Genomic DNA, 14,013 nt, shown 5'->3' with positions numbered 1-14,013 from the left:
CCTAACCCTAACCCTAACCCTAACCCTAACCCTAACCCTAACCCTAACCCTAACCCTAACCCTAACCCTAACCCTAACCCTAACCCTAACCCTAACCCTAACCCTAACCCTAACCCTAACCCTAACCCTAACCCTAACCCTAACCCTAACCCTAACCCTAACCCTAACCCTAACCCTAACCCTAACCCTAACCCTAACCCTAACCCTAACCCTAACCCTAACCCTAACCCTAACCCTAACCCTAACCCTAACCCTAACCCTAACCCTAACCCTAACCCTAACCCTAACCCTAACCCTAACCCTAACCCTAACCCTAACCCTAACCCTAACCCTAACCCTAACCCTAACCCTAACCCTAACCCTAACCCTAACCCTAACCCTAACCCTAACCCTAACCCTAACCCTAACCCTAACCCTAACCCTAACCCTAACCCTAACCCTAACCCTAACCCTAACCCTAACCCTAACCCTAACCCTAACCCTAACCCTAACCCTAACCCTAACCCTAACCCTAACCCTAACCCTAACCCTAACCCTAACCCTAACCCTAACCCTAACCCTAACCCTAACCCTAACCCTAACCCTAACCCTAACCCTAACCCTAACCCTAACCCTAACCCTAACCCTAACCCTAACCCTAACCCTAACCCTAACCCTAACCCTAACCCTAACCCTAACCCTAACCCTAACCCTAACCCTAACCCTAACCCTAACCCTAACCCTAACCCTAACCCTAACCCTAACCCTAACCCTAACCCTAACCCTAACCCTAACCCTAACCCTAACCCTAACCCTAACCCTAACCCTAACCCTAACCCTAACCCTAACCCTAACCCTAACCCTAACCCTAACCCTAACCCTAACCCTAACCCTAACCCTAACCCTAACCCTAACCCTAACCCTAACCCTAACCCTAACCCTAACCCTAACCCTAACCCTAACCCTAACCCTAACCCTAACCCTAACCCTAACCCTAACCCTAACCCTAACCCTAACCCTAACCCTAACCCTAACCCTAACCCTAACCCTAACCCTAACCCTAACCCTAACCCTAACCCTAACCCTAACCCTAACCCTAACCCTAACCCCTAACCCTAACCCTAACCCTAACCATGTTCTAAACACAGGTACTAACAATGTAAATGTACAGCACAACACTGAACAGACAGGGAACCATAGTGCTGAGGAAGGGATTGATGGTGCAGGGAACACTGTTGTTCCCCCAAACCCTAACCCTAACCCTAACCTAACCCTAACCCTACACCTAACTCTAACTTAGTAATCACGTTATCTGCCTTCACACAGTCCTAACCTAACTTGTACTCACGTGATCTGTCTACTCACTGCCCTAACATAATCTCCGGACCCCCTGTGTTCTAACCTAACTATAACTATACCTAGCTAGCTATACACAGTCAGGCTAGCTCATACAAAGGTGTTTCATTCTAATTCCATAGCTAACACACTGAGTATATTGACGCTGTAACAAAGTAAACCCCCAATCTTGTGATACAAACTACAATTCTACATATTCCAAAACTTGGAATAAGTGTTATCAACAAGTGTCACCATATCACGTGGTTTTCACACTTCAAAACACTCAGAAACAATAGCGTCCCCACGCCGTGACGTCAGACGCTACATAACGCGTCGGCCCGAGTATCTCATACCGGGCTACCAATTCTTCACCATAAAGTAGTACAACACTACTCTGGCAATACCAAATCCGCGTCTAAGGTTGCCTGATGAGTTTCCGGCGTAGTGCTGAAACGAAACCGGTCGTGACCAGTACGATGGATATTTATAATGGGAAATTCTCAACCCATTTGGTCTCCGTGTAGCTATTACACGACGAATTAAACTTGCCAGTCAAATAATACAACTACACATATGGCCATACAGCTATAAACCAAATAGTGAAGATTATGTGAGTGGCACTCCCACTTGGTGAGACTATAATAGCCACCAGCACACAGTTACATACCATAACCCAGGATAGGTACATAGTTGCCTATACCCACTGTGAGCTACAATTACAATACCACAATCTGAGGTGTATATATATATATATATATGTATATGTATATATATCAAAACAACATTGAGCTACTAAAGAAATACAATCTTTGTTACTATACAGCTACCAAGCTCATGCTTTGGTCAACAACTGACTAATGCATCTGTGCAATATGGTTCCTTTGCCACTTCAGCTGAGCACAACTGAATGTCTCCAATGTTTGGAGCCTATGGGACGAGCCCTTATTTTACTGTATTATAACCCTATCTTCTAGGGAAACACCCTTGTACAGGCTCTGCCTTTTGGTGTCACCCTATGGTCTCTTTTGACAAATCAAAAAAATAATAATCATTGCCTGCACTACCGTTCATGGTCGTTTAGGGGAGGATTCCACTCTAGATGGCTATTGTTCCATATCCCATGTTGAATGATCTTGTAGGATGCATATGCTTGAGGGTATTGTACTATAAATAAGAAGAGTACCAGGACATAGTAGACTCTTATCTTGATGGATCTTTGAGCTACCGCACACCAGTGTCAACCGGAAACCTAGGAAGGCCATGATTCAATATTAGTAGAGATCAATTGTTTCGCTTTCATTGCCTTTTCTTGCAGCTGACTTGTTAGACATTACCTTGACAACGTATTAACATCACCACGTGCTCTTCCGCATACACAGAAATATGGACAGTGAGCATGCGCACTAGAGCAGGTACACAGAATTTTCTGGTAGCTACTGCATACTAATGTACTGTAACGTACATGTGCTTTTTAATACGTAGCTACGTGTTGAGATGTATACATATTAAAGCATACGTACGTATTTAGATGTACATTTTAGCTACAATGCAACGTTAAGATGCTATTAGATGCACATTTTTAAGTGTACTTGTTGAGATGTACATTTTTAGATTGAAAACATGATAAATTTTGTTAAATTACTGATTGCTTGCCATACACCCGAGAAACATAAGATTTAGTTGAAGTGGCCTAAAGGCCATTCTTCGGCGCTGTACATGCAGCGAACGGTACATGCTGGAAATTCCTTACACCTTATACAGGCTCTGCCTTCTGTGTACGCCCTCCAGTGCCTAACTGGTAAAGAGGATAAGAATAGAATAGAATTAACAAACTCCCTGGTGCCAGCTTGAAGTCGATTAATATGCAGCAATCGGTACTACTGTTCGGGAGACAGCATTTCAGTTTTATATAGTAGAATATGGCAGATAATATAAACTTTACACAACTTTAGTACCAGTGTAATAATACATATGTTATAACTTTACATTATAATGTCAACTTTGTGTATGTTATATACAACCTTTAAACAATTTTAGTATACCAGTGTGGTGTATACCTGTACACACATACAGACACTAAGAGGAGTGCTGTCTAGTATGCTGGGAAGAATAAGTGTCTTGCCCTTGAGAGTAGATCATCACTGGTGAGGCTTGACGTTGCAGAGTAATAACAGTTACTCCTACACAATCACGAGATGTAAACATAAAGGGAGCATTAGTCCATTCATTGGATAGAGGATCATATCGTTCAGTGCTTGACAAGTAAGTGCTACCATCGTAGCCACCCACAGCATACAGGAAGCCATCAAGTACTGCTAATCCAAGACCACTACGACAAGATAACATGGGACACACTTGAGTCCATTGGTCTGTACTGGGTTCATAACATTCTACCGAGTTGTGACGTGACGTGTTGCTGCAACCTCCAACAGCATATATCTTGCCACCTATCGCAGCTGCCCCAGGGTACTTACGACGTTCTGACATTGGTGCAATATTGGTCCACTGTCTAGTTTGCAAATTGTAACATTCAGAAGAATTGAGGTTGGTCCCATCTGATCCACCAACTGCATATATCACATCTACACAAAGGAGACATGAGATGGTCATCTGTTAAGACATTACACACAATTCTCACCATCTAAGGAACACACTCCTACACCAAATCTCCTATCGGTCATATCATTAATAGGAGTCCACTTGCCCGTACGAGGACTATACTGTTCTCCACTCTTCAGTGGTGAGGTACCATCAAATCCTCCAATAGCAAACAAGTATCCTACAATGACACAATGACATCTACATAATCAGTAGGTCTACACGGTAAGACATTGATCACGGAGAGTGGGAGTTAGCAAAATAAACACACCATTGTAACATAAAACGCTGACATATGTAAATGTTGACAAAACTCCAACCCTACACATACACAACTAGTTTATGTGTAGCCACAACTCAATATAAGAATATATTGTCAGTTTCAAAGTTTTGACATTACATATAAGCCAATAGCATCGTGAGAGGTCAGGTTACAGTTAGCCAAAGAAACGGGTGTGGATAGAAGCCTGGTTTTGTCAAATTTAGTCACAAAAATTGTTGATTGTCCACTGTACAGCACAACAGTTTCCTATAGCACGTTACTTCCTACAGAAAGTTCAACTCAACTATTAACTCTTATTACAATGTTGTGATATCTGATGAGAGAGACACTTTACTTTATTACAGCACATCACACAGTATTCTCATGAAACAATAACCAGGGTATATGGTACACAGATCCAGTGATATAATACAAAAGTTCCTACTACACTGTATCACATGTGACTGTGAAAAACTGACACAATCGCGCAAGCCTAAATTTGCATTGAATACAATGGGTGAAATACCTGCATATCATTAAACATATTACGTAATTTATTTTGGAATATTTTGTTTGTAGCGAAGAAAAGATCTAACAATAAAAACCTGGATATCATCTTGGGTATCATCTTATTTGCCTACTCAAGAGGAATTCAAAAAACTTTGTTTCATTGCAGTAGACCCAAGGATACACGTTATTATCGCACGCAATCAATTTTTCTTCACTAATTTTGCAACGAAGAAATATGATACACAGATAAACTTACCCAGTAATCGATTCCCAAATTCATAGCGAACACGATGGTACAAAGCTTACTTTCGGTAGTCCTTTTGTTAGTGAGTTACAATTGTTTTAGTAAGCACCTGTAATTTATTTTCCCAATACCTTGCGTACAAATCGATTTTTCTGTTGTTGCTACTTTATAGGGCTGTAACCACCTAAGTTATTGACATAATGACTGAAACTTTGCCAGAGTACATTTGGCTATGTATATTATAAATATTTAATAAACAGGAATTTGAAAAATGCACAATTGTGTCGGGTTTTTGCACATCCAGTCACATATGCGACCATTTCAGCAAAAAACCCACCTAGTTTGCACAATCATACATTATGTATGCAGCTACATAGAAAAATACGTAAGTTATAATAATCAAGCCATTACTTAAAGAAATGTCTCAAATCAAATAAAACTATAATTATACCAACTTTTTCGTATCCTCATGGATAGTTCCTTCGTTTCTGTAGCCCCAATGGTATGTATGTCACATGTATTTGCTTACGATGCAGTAGATGGAAACAAGATTATTGTCATTTCTTCATCTAAAATACCTTCACATTTTATGCGCAAGTGACTATACAACAGTGACAATGTCTCACAATACAACAGTGACAATGTCTCACAACACAACAGTGACAATGTCTCACAACACAACAGTGACAATGTCTCACAATACAACAGTGACAATGTCTCACAACACAACAGTGACAATGTCTCACAACACAACAGTGACAATGTCTCACAATACAACAGTGACAATGTCTCACAACACAACAGTGACAATGTCTCACAATACAACAGTGACAATGTCTCACAACACAACAGTGACAGTGTCTCACAATACAACAGTGACAATGTCTCACAACACAACAGTGACAATGTCTCACAATACAACAGTGACAATGTCTCACAACACAACAGTGACAATGTCTCACAATACAACAGTGACAATGTCTCACAATACAACAGTGACAATGTCTCACAATACAACAGTGACAATGTCTCACAATGGACCTTATCCGCAATGACGTCAAAACACAAAATGGCGGCCGATAGTGTGGATACTTTAGTACAGAGGGTATTGGGAGAGATGGTGGTTCGCTATGTTAACGTTTACATAATGCAGCAAGAGGCAAGGTGAGGCATACGTACTTACTTACAAGACAAGTGCGCATGGTTTTGTGTCGATACCAAAACTTAAGTCTGGTTTCGCCAGGTGGGACTATTTCACATCACCACACCACGCTAACTAGCCCCTTACCTTAATTATCCAATAGTTACATGTCATGAAATCCACAAGCAAAGCTCATTTTAGTGATTACATACGAAGTGCCCACACTAAACACGGCCATTTTGTCAATTATGATGTCATTGCAGATAAGGTCCTTGCAACAGTGACAATGAAATCAGGAGTTCTACAGATTCCTACGCATGACTAAAGACTGCTAACTATAGAAATAAAAGCTCATCTCAGTTTTGCATCACCCATGCACATTTTAATATAATGCAAAAATATCCAAATCTTTACTAGTTGCTTTCATATATTTGCATGAATGGTCTATTAGAGTTACTTGACTGCTCCATTAGAGTATATAGGTGACTGCTCTATTAGAGTATCTCGATTAAAGTCTGGATCCTTCCTTTCCTGGAGCTAAAACAGCAGCACCATGTTTGCAGTAGTTAGCTAATATGGATATTATTGGAGAACACCGCAGTAATCATGATATCGTGATAACATTGTTTCCAAGAATTTTTGACAATACTGGTATACTGGTATCATTTCATCAGTTTTATGATATAACCGAGATACCGCCCACCCCTACTCTAGGATTGGTAAATACTCTAGGATTAGTAAATACTCTAGGATTAGTAAATACTCTAGGATTAGTAAATACTCTAGGATTAGTAAATACTCTAGGATTGGTAAATACTCTAGGATTAGTAAATACTCTAGGATTAGTAAATACTCTAGGATTAGTAAATACTCTAGGATTAGTAAATACTCTAGGATTGGTAAATACTCTAGGATTAGTAAATACTCTAGGATTAGTAAATACTCTAGGATTGGTAAATACTCTAGGATTGGTAAATACTCTAGGATTGGTAAATACTCTAGGATTGGTAAATACTCTAGGATTAGTAAATACTCTAGGATTAGTAAATACTCTAGGATTAGTAAATACTCTAGGATTAGTAAATACTCTAGGATTAGTAAATACTCTAGGATTAGTAAATACTCTAGGATTGGTAAATACTCTAGGATTAGTAAATACTCTAGGATTGGTAAATACTCTAGGATTGGTAAATACTCTAGGATTAGTAAATACTCTAGGATTAGTAAATACTCTAGGATTAGTAAATACTCTAGGATTAGTAAATACTCTAGGATTAGTAAATACTCTAGGATTGGTAAATACTCTAGGATTAGTAAATACTCTAGGATTAGTAAATACTCTAGGATTAGTAAATACTCTAGGATTAGTAAATACTCTAGGATTCCTAAATACTACAGTACAACTCTTTTTGCCAATACACTGTATTGTAGATATGAGGGGTTAGCGTTAGCTAGAATTCCTACTATACAATACAACTCTTGTTCTAACGATATGCTTACCAGCTACAGCAGTCACACCCACTCCGTTCCTGGCAGAAGACATCGGGGGTACAGCACTCCATTGGTCTCTAGTGATGTCATAACGTTCAACAGAGTTTAGTCGTGAGGTGTCATCACTGCCACCCACAATGTACACATGTCCATCCAGAGAGGCACAGTCAGCACCCCACCTGTATGTCATTAATATAGACCAAAAATATAGATGTCATACATTGCCCCCCCCCCCCCTGTATGTTAACATTAAAGATTAAAATAAATTACTTTTCTAGATTTTTAGTACAGGTTTAAATAACATGTAAACATATATGGCTTCACACACTTATTAAGAGGGCCAACCCACCTAACCACATGCAGCTATTAACAATATTACACATACATACTTGAAGTACCAACGTTAGATGGCTGTGTTTTGTGTCAAACAAAACAACCAACAAACAGCTTGTTAAAACCACCCACAAAATGATTGTCTTTGAGTCCAAGAGTGATACTAGTGCATTCCTGAAAGTAAGTGTTAGTTTTGAAGACACGCGTGAACACTTTCTTGAGTGTTAGTGCACGCTGATAGCTTATATTTGTAATTGCTTTTACGTAGGGATGATGTTCCAGCTGAATTCACAAGATGCTGACTGTTCATACAAGTGCTACCAATCAAAGAACAACTTGGCAACCTCACACTCAACAGGAAGGTATCTCTGTGTGCAGTTAGTTTTCTTTATCCAGAATAGCATTGTTAACTTATATCAATACACTGACATTTGTTGTAATAGCTAATAAACAGCATGGACATTGCATTGTGAAACATTATAATATTAAACTTTTGGTGGACGGGCCATCGGTGATAAATTCGCAAATTTTTAGTGCATGAAATTACAATTATTCACAAAATCACAAGGCCTGGAAGTCAAAGTTCGCTCATGGACACTCAGTGTTTGTGCCATACCGTATAGCGGGTTTTATCGTGAGGACCCTTTTGGGAACTTCGCAATGTTAAAACTCACAACATACTTCATCACGCAGATTTATTTGTAGCAAGAACTTTAGCGCCTGTAAAACTGTTGTGTTGGGACAAACTGGGTGTTTGTTTACATACATCAATACTTCCAATGAAATGAGGTCATGATAATATCAACTGATATCACAACTTTAACCACAACATAATAGCCTCAGGCCATGTAAACAACAAATTTATTTTTAGGATTTGCATGCCACCAAAACACAGTAGTCCCAAGATGTTATAACAGCCCCAGGCAATAGTGGAATATATACAGTAGCTAGCAAAAATAAGCAAATTGTGCAGTTTGTACAGAAAGTATGAAACTTTGCACATAGTATCTACCTACCATGAAGTGTGTTTTGAGATGTGGAGCCATCACAGATTTGACCTTTGGTGTCCTCTACAGTTCATTGTATGCTCAAAAATAGTGACCTTTGTCTATATATCACCCATAAAACACTCAATTTGTTCAAACTTGGTGCCAAATTGAAGATCTTTATCCAAGAAACAAGTCGATACTTGTTACTGCCCATGCAATTACACCGTTCATCTACACTCTTTGTTTGATATTTAATTTGTAGCTCAGCCATTATAAATAATAAGCAAGCGTTAAGTCCTGGTTTGTTGGCGATTGCTCCAATAATATTTGCAGGCAATGATAAACACAACTCTGAACGAATTTAAATATCACAGTGTCCTAAATGTGAGATTAAAGTCGTCATGAAAACTAAACAGTAGGCTGTGTGATCCCACCATGAATACGTGTATTATTATTAATACTGCGTAATGACTAGTACTATTATCATATTGTCCATCCTAGGGTCATGGTTTGGACATTTCACTACGTTGTTGTTTTCATGTAAATTCATGTTTCCAAGGTAAACTATGTTGTGTATCCATGGTCACAAAGTTAATGGTGTCACATAAGAAAAATAACTGTGTGGGAGATCTCACATTTGATTGGCTGTTTTATATTAGTCTGAAATTACGAATCCAAATCTATAGTGGTTAGAGATGTACAATCAACACTAATAGCCCGACATGTAGAGGACACCTTGTTTGGGTTGGGGTTCAACTGTTGGCACAATCGAGCAAATCACATCACCACATACAGTTGCTATGACTACCAACTAAACACAACAACATCAGTTGCTATGAGATCATCAATTAGACTTACCGGCTAGTTGCCATTGGTGCTAGCTGTTTCCATTTCTTTGACTTGAGGTCATATTTCTCCACACTGGAAGTTGGTTCCCTCCGTCCCATTCCACCTACCGCCACCATTACCTACACAGTAGTACAACATGTTATGGTATATAGTGTCTTGTGTGTGTGTGTGTGTGTGTGTGTGTGTGTGTGTGTGTGTGTGTGTGTGTGTAGTGTGTGCGCATGTGTGTGTAGTGTGTGCGCATGTGTGTGTAGTGCAATGTGTGTGTGTAGTGCAATGTGTGTGTGTAGTGTGTGTATATGTGTGTGTGTGTGTAGTGTAATGTGTGTGTATGTAGTGTAATGTAGTGTGTGTGTGTAGTGTGTGTAGTGTAATGTAGTGTGTGTGTGTAGTGTAATGTAGTGTGTGTGTTAGTGTGTATATGCTCAAGTCTACCCAGCTGTATAAATGGGGACCTGGGGAAGTAGATGCCAACTGTCCATGTCTCACATAAGGTCCTGGTGGGATTTTGGGTACCCACACCTCCATCTGTGAGGCATGGTACAGCCTACCAGTCCTGCCCCAGGAGGATTTGCCAGCGCTGACTCCTAGCACCTAAGTGGGACACAGGTACCCCACTGCTGGATCACTAGGTAGGCGTGACCACTTCACTTCACTTTGCTTTGTGTAATGTGTGTGTGTGTGTGTGTGTGTGTGTGTGTGTGTGTGTGTGTGTGTGTGTGTGTGTGTGTGTGTGTGTGTGTGTGTGTGTGTGTGTGTGTGCGTGCGTGCGTGCGTGTGCATACGTATGTGTACCCACCTGTAGTTTAGCAACATGTTTTCGTGGTTGGGATCGATGACTGTGTAAGGTGGACTGTTTGTCAGGCATCATTTGGAAGTGGACAGCTTCCATCAGTATATCAATAGCAGCTCTGTCATTTAAAATTAAGTCTTCTTTACGAACACGTTCCATCAAGAACTCACTATTCAGCAATGGCAGCTTCACCTGAGCAGACAGAATAGTAGCAGGTGACACACGAGACACACACTGGGTGACACATGAGACACACACTGGATGACACACCACACACAAACTACACCCACTGGGTGACACATAAGACAACCACTGGGTGACACACGAGACACAAACTGGGAGTTACACAAGACACAAACTGGGTGACATAAAAGACACATACTGGATGATTTACAAGACACACACTGGATGATTTACAAGACACACACTGGATGACACACCAGAACACACTGGGTGACACACAAGACACACACTGGATGACACACCAGAACACACTGGGTGACACACAAGACACACACTGGATGACACACCAGACACACATTGGGTGACACATAGATACACACTGGGTGACAACATATAATACCAGTATGGTCACTACGGAGACATGAATATGTCATCATGTGATCAAAAAGGATATCAAGAAATGTAATAGCCCCCCAGTGTGTTGAAGTGATAACAGCTAAACAAGTACTATTAGGTGACACTACACTAACAGAAGGAAGGCTCCTGACAGGACCAGCCTTATATACAATTGTCACCATTCGTGATAGTATTAGTAGGCTATGAATAAAGTTGTAAGGATATTCACTGCTGTACTCAGACTAGCAGCTGTGGCCTGTCATTACAGAAAGACACATCAAGCTAGCCTTATGTTATGAGGTTTCAGTGATAACAACAGAAGCATTACTAAATTTTAGAGCAATAAAAATAGTAGGAACACCCTAAACTGAAAGGCAGCCCAACCCAAAACACTCACATTATCCAACAACTTAGAAATATACTGCTTTCTTGTTCCTGGTTCATATTTCACCCAGGCAATCACAGCTTCATAAACACGTTCCTCAGAGTGGACATTTAGGTTGTCTGATGATACTAGTTGTTGTAACTGGTTGACGGGAAGCTGTAGAAACTCCTCTGCCTGAATCACCTCTGAGAAATGTTGCATGGCATAATCGTCTGCTAAAGCTTTCAATTCCAAACATGAATGTGTATCAGCATACGCTGATATTCCAAGACAATTACTAACTCCGATATTTCTTCTCATAAACTCACAACAAGCCTTCACGATATTGTCTATGTGAAACATGCTTGCTGCAGGGAGAATATATCCCACATTATCCATGGATAAAGTCAGTGATGAGGTGTAGAAGAAATCTATTATCTGATCCATAGCTAGACTGCTGATGTCATGGAGGACAATTCTACTCTGGTATCTCTCTGTCATTACACCTGTGAACATGGCTTTAAAATAAGGGCTGTTAGCGGAGAGAAGTGATTTGTGGCAGTGGAACTCCTTATTATCAACCACCAAAACTACATCACATAACTCTCGAGTTCGTCGCATGTTGTCAAACATGGCTAGCACTGCACCACTGTGTTCACAAGACTTAAAGTTGAGGTAGTTACTAGAATAAGTAAACGACTTGTCTTCATTAATAGTGGCTGGGGACGAGGGCGGTGCTAGAGTGTCTTGGCTGCTAGTTTGGCGCAGTCTGGGGTTCATCACCCTCGGGGTACTCCTGTGTTCATGTAGCTACAAGGAGATACACAGTTGTTTACTTCATTAGGTCTAGACCGCGAGTTAGCACCTAACCGCTAACCTATACCACACATATGCCCACGGGGCGATATACACAACACTTTTATGACGAAGGATAAAAGGCACAGTACAAACCTGTATCTCCTCGGCAGAACAAACCTCATTTCTGGGAGAGATCATTTTTCAATACACAACAATGCCACTAGCGTATATAACGCGACAATACCATAACAACGACACATACCACACATACTAACACCGGTACAAAGCACTTACCGAAGAATGTCGCTTGGGTACAGCGTTATTAGATGCCATGTTGTACGCCAATAATTGCTCTACAACTCATAGAACAGGAGCCCAATCATACACTTCGTCAATCTTGAAGTTACTGTTACAACTGGTAATGGTTTTGTGGGTCACAAGGGCGTGGTCATTGAGCTAGCTCCACGTGATCTATGGCTTTCCACAAGTGTGGTCACTACATCCTAGCATGTATAGATTGTACAACTTGAGATTGTTTTCTTCAAATTTAATACTATGATGTATGCTGGGAATGCGAGTTGCTCAAGAAAACAACCAGAGTACCGGGGGGTATTGAACTTGTTGATTATCTGGCCACTAAAGACCAGAGTACCAGGGTAGTGAACTTGTGAGTAACAACCAGAGTACCAGGGTAGTGAACTTGTGAGTAACGACCAGAGTACCAGAGTAGTGAACTTGTGAGTAACGACCAGAGTAACGACCAGAGTACCAGGGTAGTGAACTTGTGAGTAACGACCAGAGTACCAGGGTAGTGAACTTGTGAGTAACGACCAGAGTACCAGAGTAGTGAACTTGTGAGTATCTGGCCACTAAACTACTATATTTTTACAAATATAGAATAATGGATAGCAAGATGCAACATTGGCTAACCAAGGTCACCACCACAGCCCAATATGACACACACTGGTGATCATAGCTGTACACCTACACATAATAGTTGCATTACATCATTTCCTATGGCTGGTCCTAATGACCTATATAGCAGCAGTATATCCTACAAAAACATTTACATCATGTCAGTCAGTCAGTCAGTCCATCAGTCAGTCAGTCCATCAGTCAGTCAGTCCATCAGTCAGTCAGTCCATTAGTCAGTCAGTCAGGCTGGCCCCCACAATGCTGTCTAATTAATGAATATCCTTTAGCACATGTAGAATGGAACCAACAGACTACACGTGACTGGGTTACTTAGGGTTAGGGTTACAAGTCTTACTAACTTATAATGCTTACATGGTGTAGCTTACAGCATTTGCCATAGTTCAAACAATTCCCTGGCTACTTGTTTCACTACAAGTTGGTATGATGAGTACACAATCTCAAATTGCATCTTGTACAGAACTTTAATTAACTACATCATTACATGTAATAGTGTTTACTGTCCTCCTCCTCCTCCTCCCCCAGGGGAACCCCCTGCTGCTGCTCCTCCAGTCTGCATGGCATTCATGAAGGTGAAGACAACAAATCCTATCACCAAATGAAGCCACTATAGGGAGAGTAGCTATGTCATATTATGTGTTAATAATAATATATGAGAGATACATGATATCTTATCACAGCTGCTCACATTAGGTGACAGCTAATAAGGATGGTAATAGCTATATAGACCCAACTACACTACTCTGGGAGCTCTGGATGTAGTAATGGTAGAAAATACATTTCATGTTCCTGTAACTTTGCCAGGCAGACTA

At 40.5% G+C, this 14,013-nt stretch overlaps 2 protein-coding genes across 3 annotated transcripts in view; both read right to left on the bottom strand.

Moving 5' to 3' along the window:
• Window positions 1-3,249: 3,249 nt before the first annotated feature.
• On the bottom strand, window positions 3,250-12,723 carry LOC136256983 (kelch-like protein 20). 2 transcript variants are annotated; one of them, XM_066050074.1, is made up of 7 exons: window positions 12,563-12,723; window positions 11,504-12,280; window positions 10,534-10,719; window positions 9,744-9,853; window positions 7,573-7,742; window positions 3,956-4,096; window positions 3,250-3,899 (listed from the first exon to the last, which is right to left on the bottom strand). In XM_066050074.1, exons 1-7 carry the CDS (start codon window positions 12,599-12,601, stop codon window positions 3,394-3,396), a joined length of 1,929 nt encoding a protein of 642 aa, XP_065906146.1. In that variant the 5' UTR covers window positions 12,602-12,723; the 3' UTR covers window positions 3,250-3,393. The 2 variants fall into 2 exon arrangements, with proteins under 2 accessions (XP_065906146.1, XP_065906145.1); XM_066050073.1 differs by lacking the exon at window positions 12,563-12,723 and adding an exon at window positions 12,422-12,549.
• Window positions 12,724-13,619: 896 nt separating this feature from the next.
• Window positions 13,620-14,013, bottom strand: part of LOC136256984 (ER membrane protein complex subunit 10-like) — a 61,692-nt gene continuing 61,298 nt past the window's right edge. The window contains exon 10 of the mRNA XM_066050075.1: window positions 13,620-13,808. Within this exon, the coding sequence (XP_065906147.1) occupies window positions 13,698-13,808 (111 nt within the window). The 3' untranslated portion in view covers window positions 13,620-13,697. The remainder of the gene's footprint in view (window positions 13,809-14,013) is intronic.

Source organism: Dysidea avara, chromosome 5 (assembly GCF_963678975.1).
Source record: "Dysidea avara chromosome 5, odDysAvar1.4, whole genome shotgun sequence".
Lineage (NCBI taxonomy): Eukaryota > Metazoa > Porifera > Demospongiae > Dictyoceratida > Dysideidae > Dysidea > Dysidea avara.
The sequence above is the reverse complement of the archived record's forward strand: the minus strand, read 5'-3'. Positions and strand labels throughout refer to the sequence as shown.

What these genes read in the sequence shown, in the direction of transcription:
- LOC136256983 (XM_066050073.1), bottom strand. Translation starts at nt 12,466, where the DNA reads ATGATCTCTCCCAGAAATGAGGTTTGTTCTGCCGAGGAGATACAG. An exon ending in TTTCTAAGTTGTTGGATAAT is followed by an intron (nt 10,720 to 11,503) that starts GTGAGTGTTTTG and finishes CTGTCTGCTCAG; the next exon opens with GTGAAGCTGCCATTGCTGAA. An exon ending in AACATGTTGCTAAACTACAG is followed by an intron (nt 9,854 to 10,533) that starts GTGGGTACACAT and finishes ACTACTGTGTAG; the next exon opens with GTAATGGTGGCGGTAGGTGG.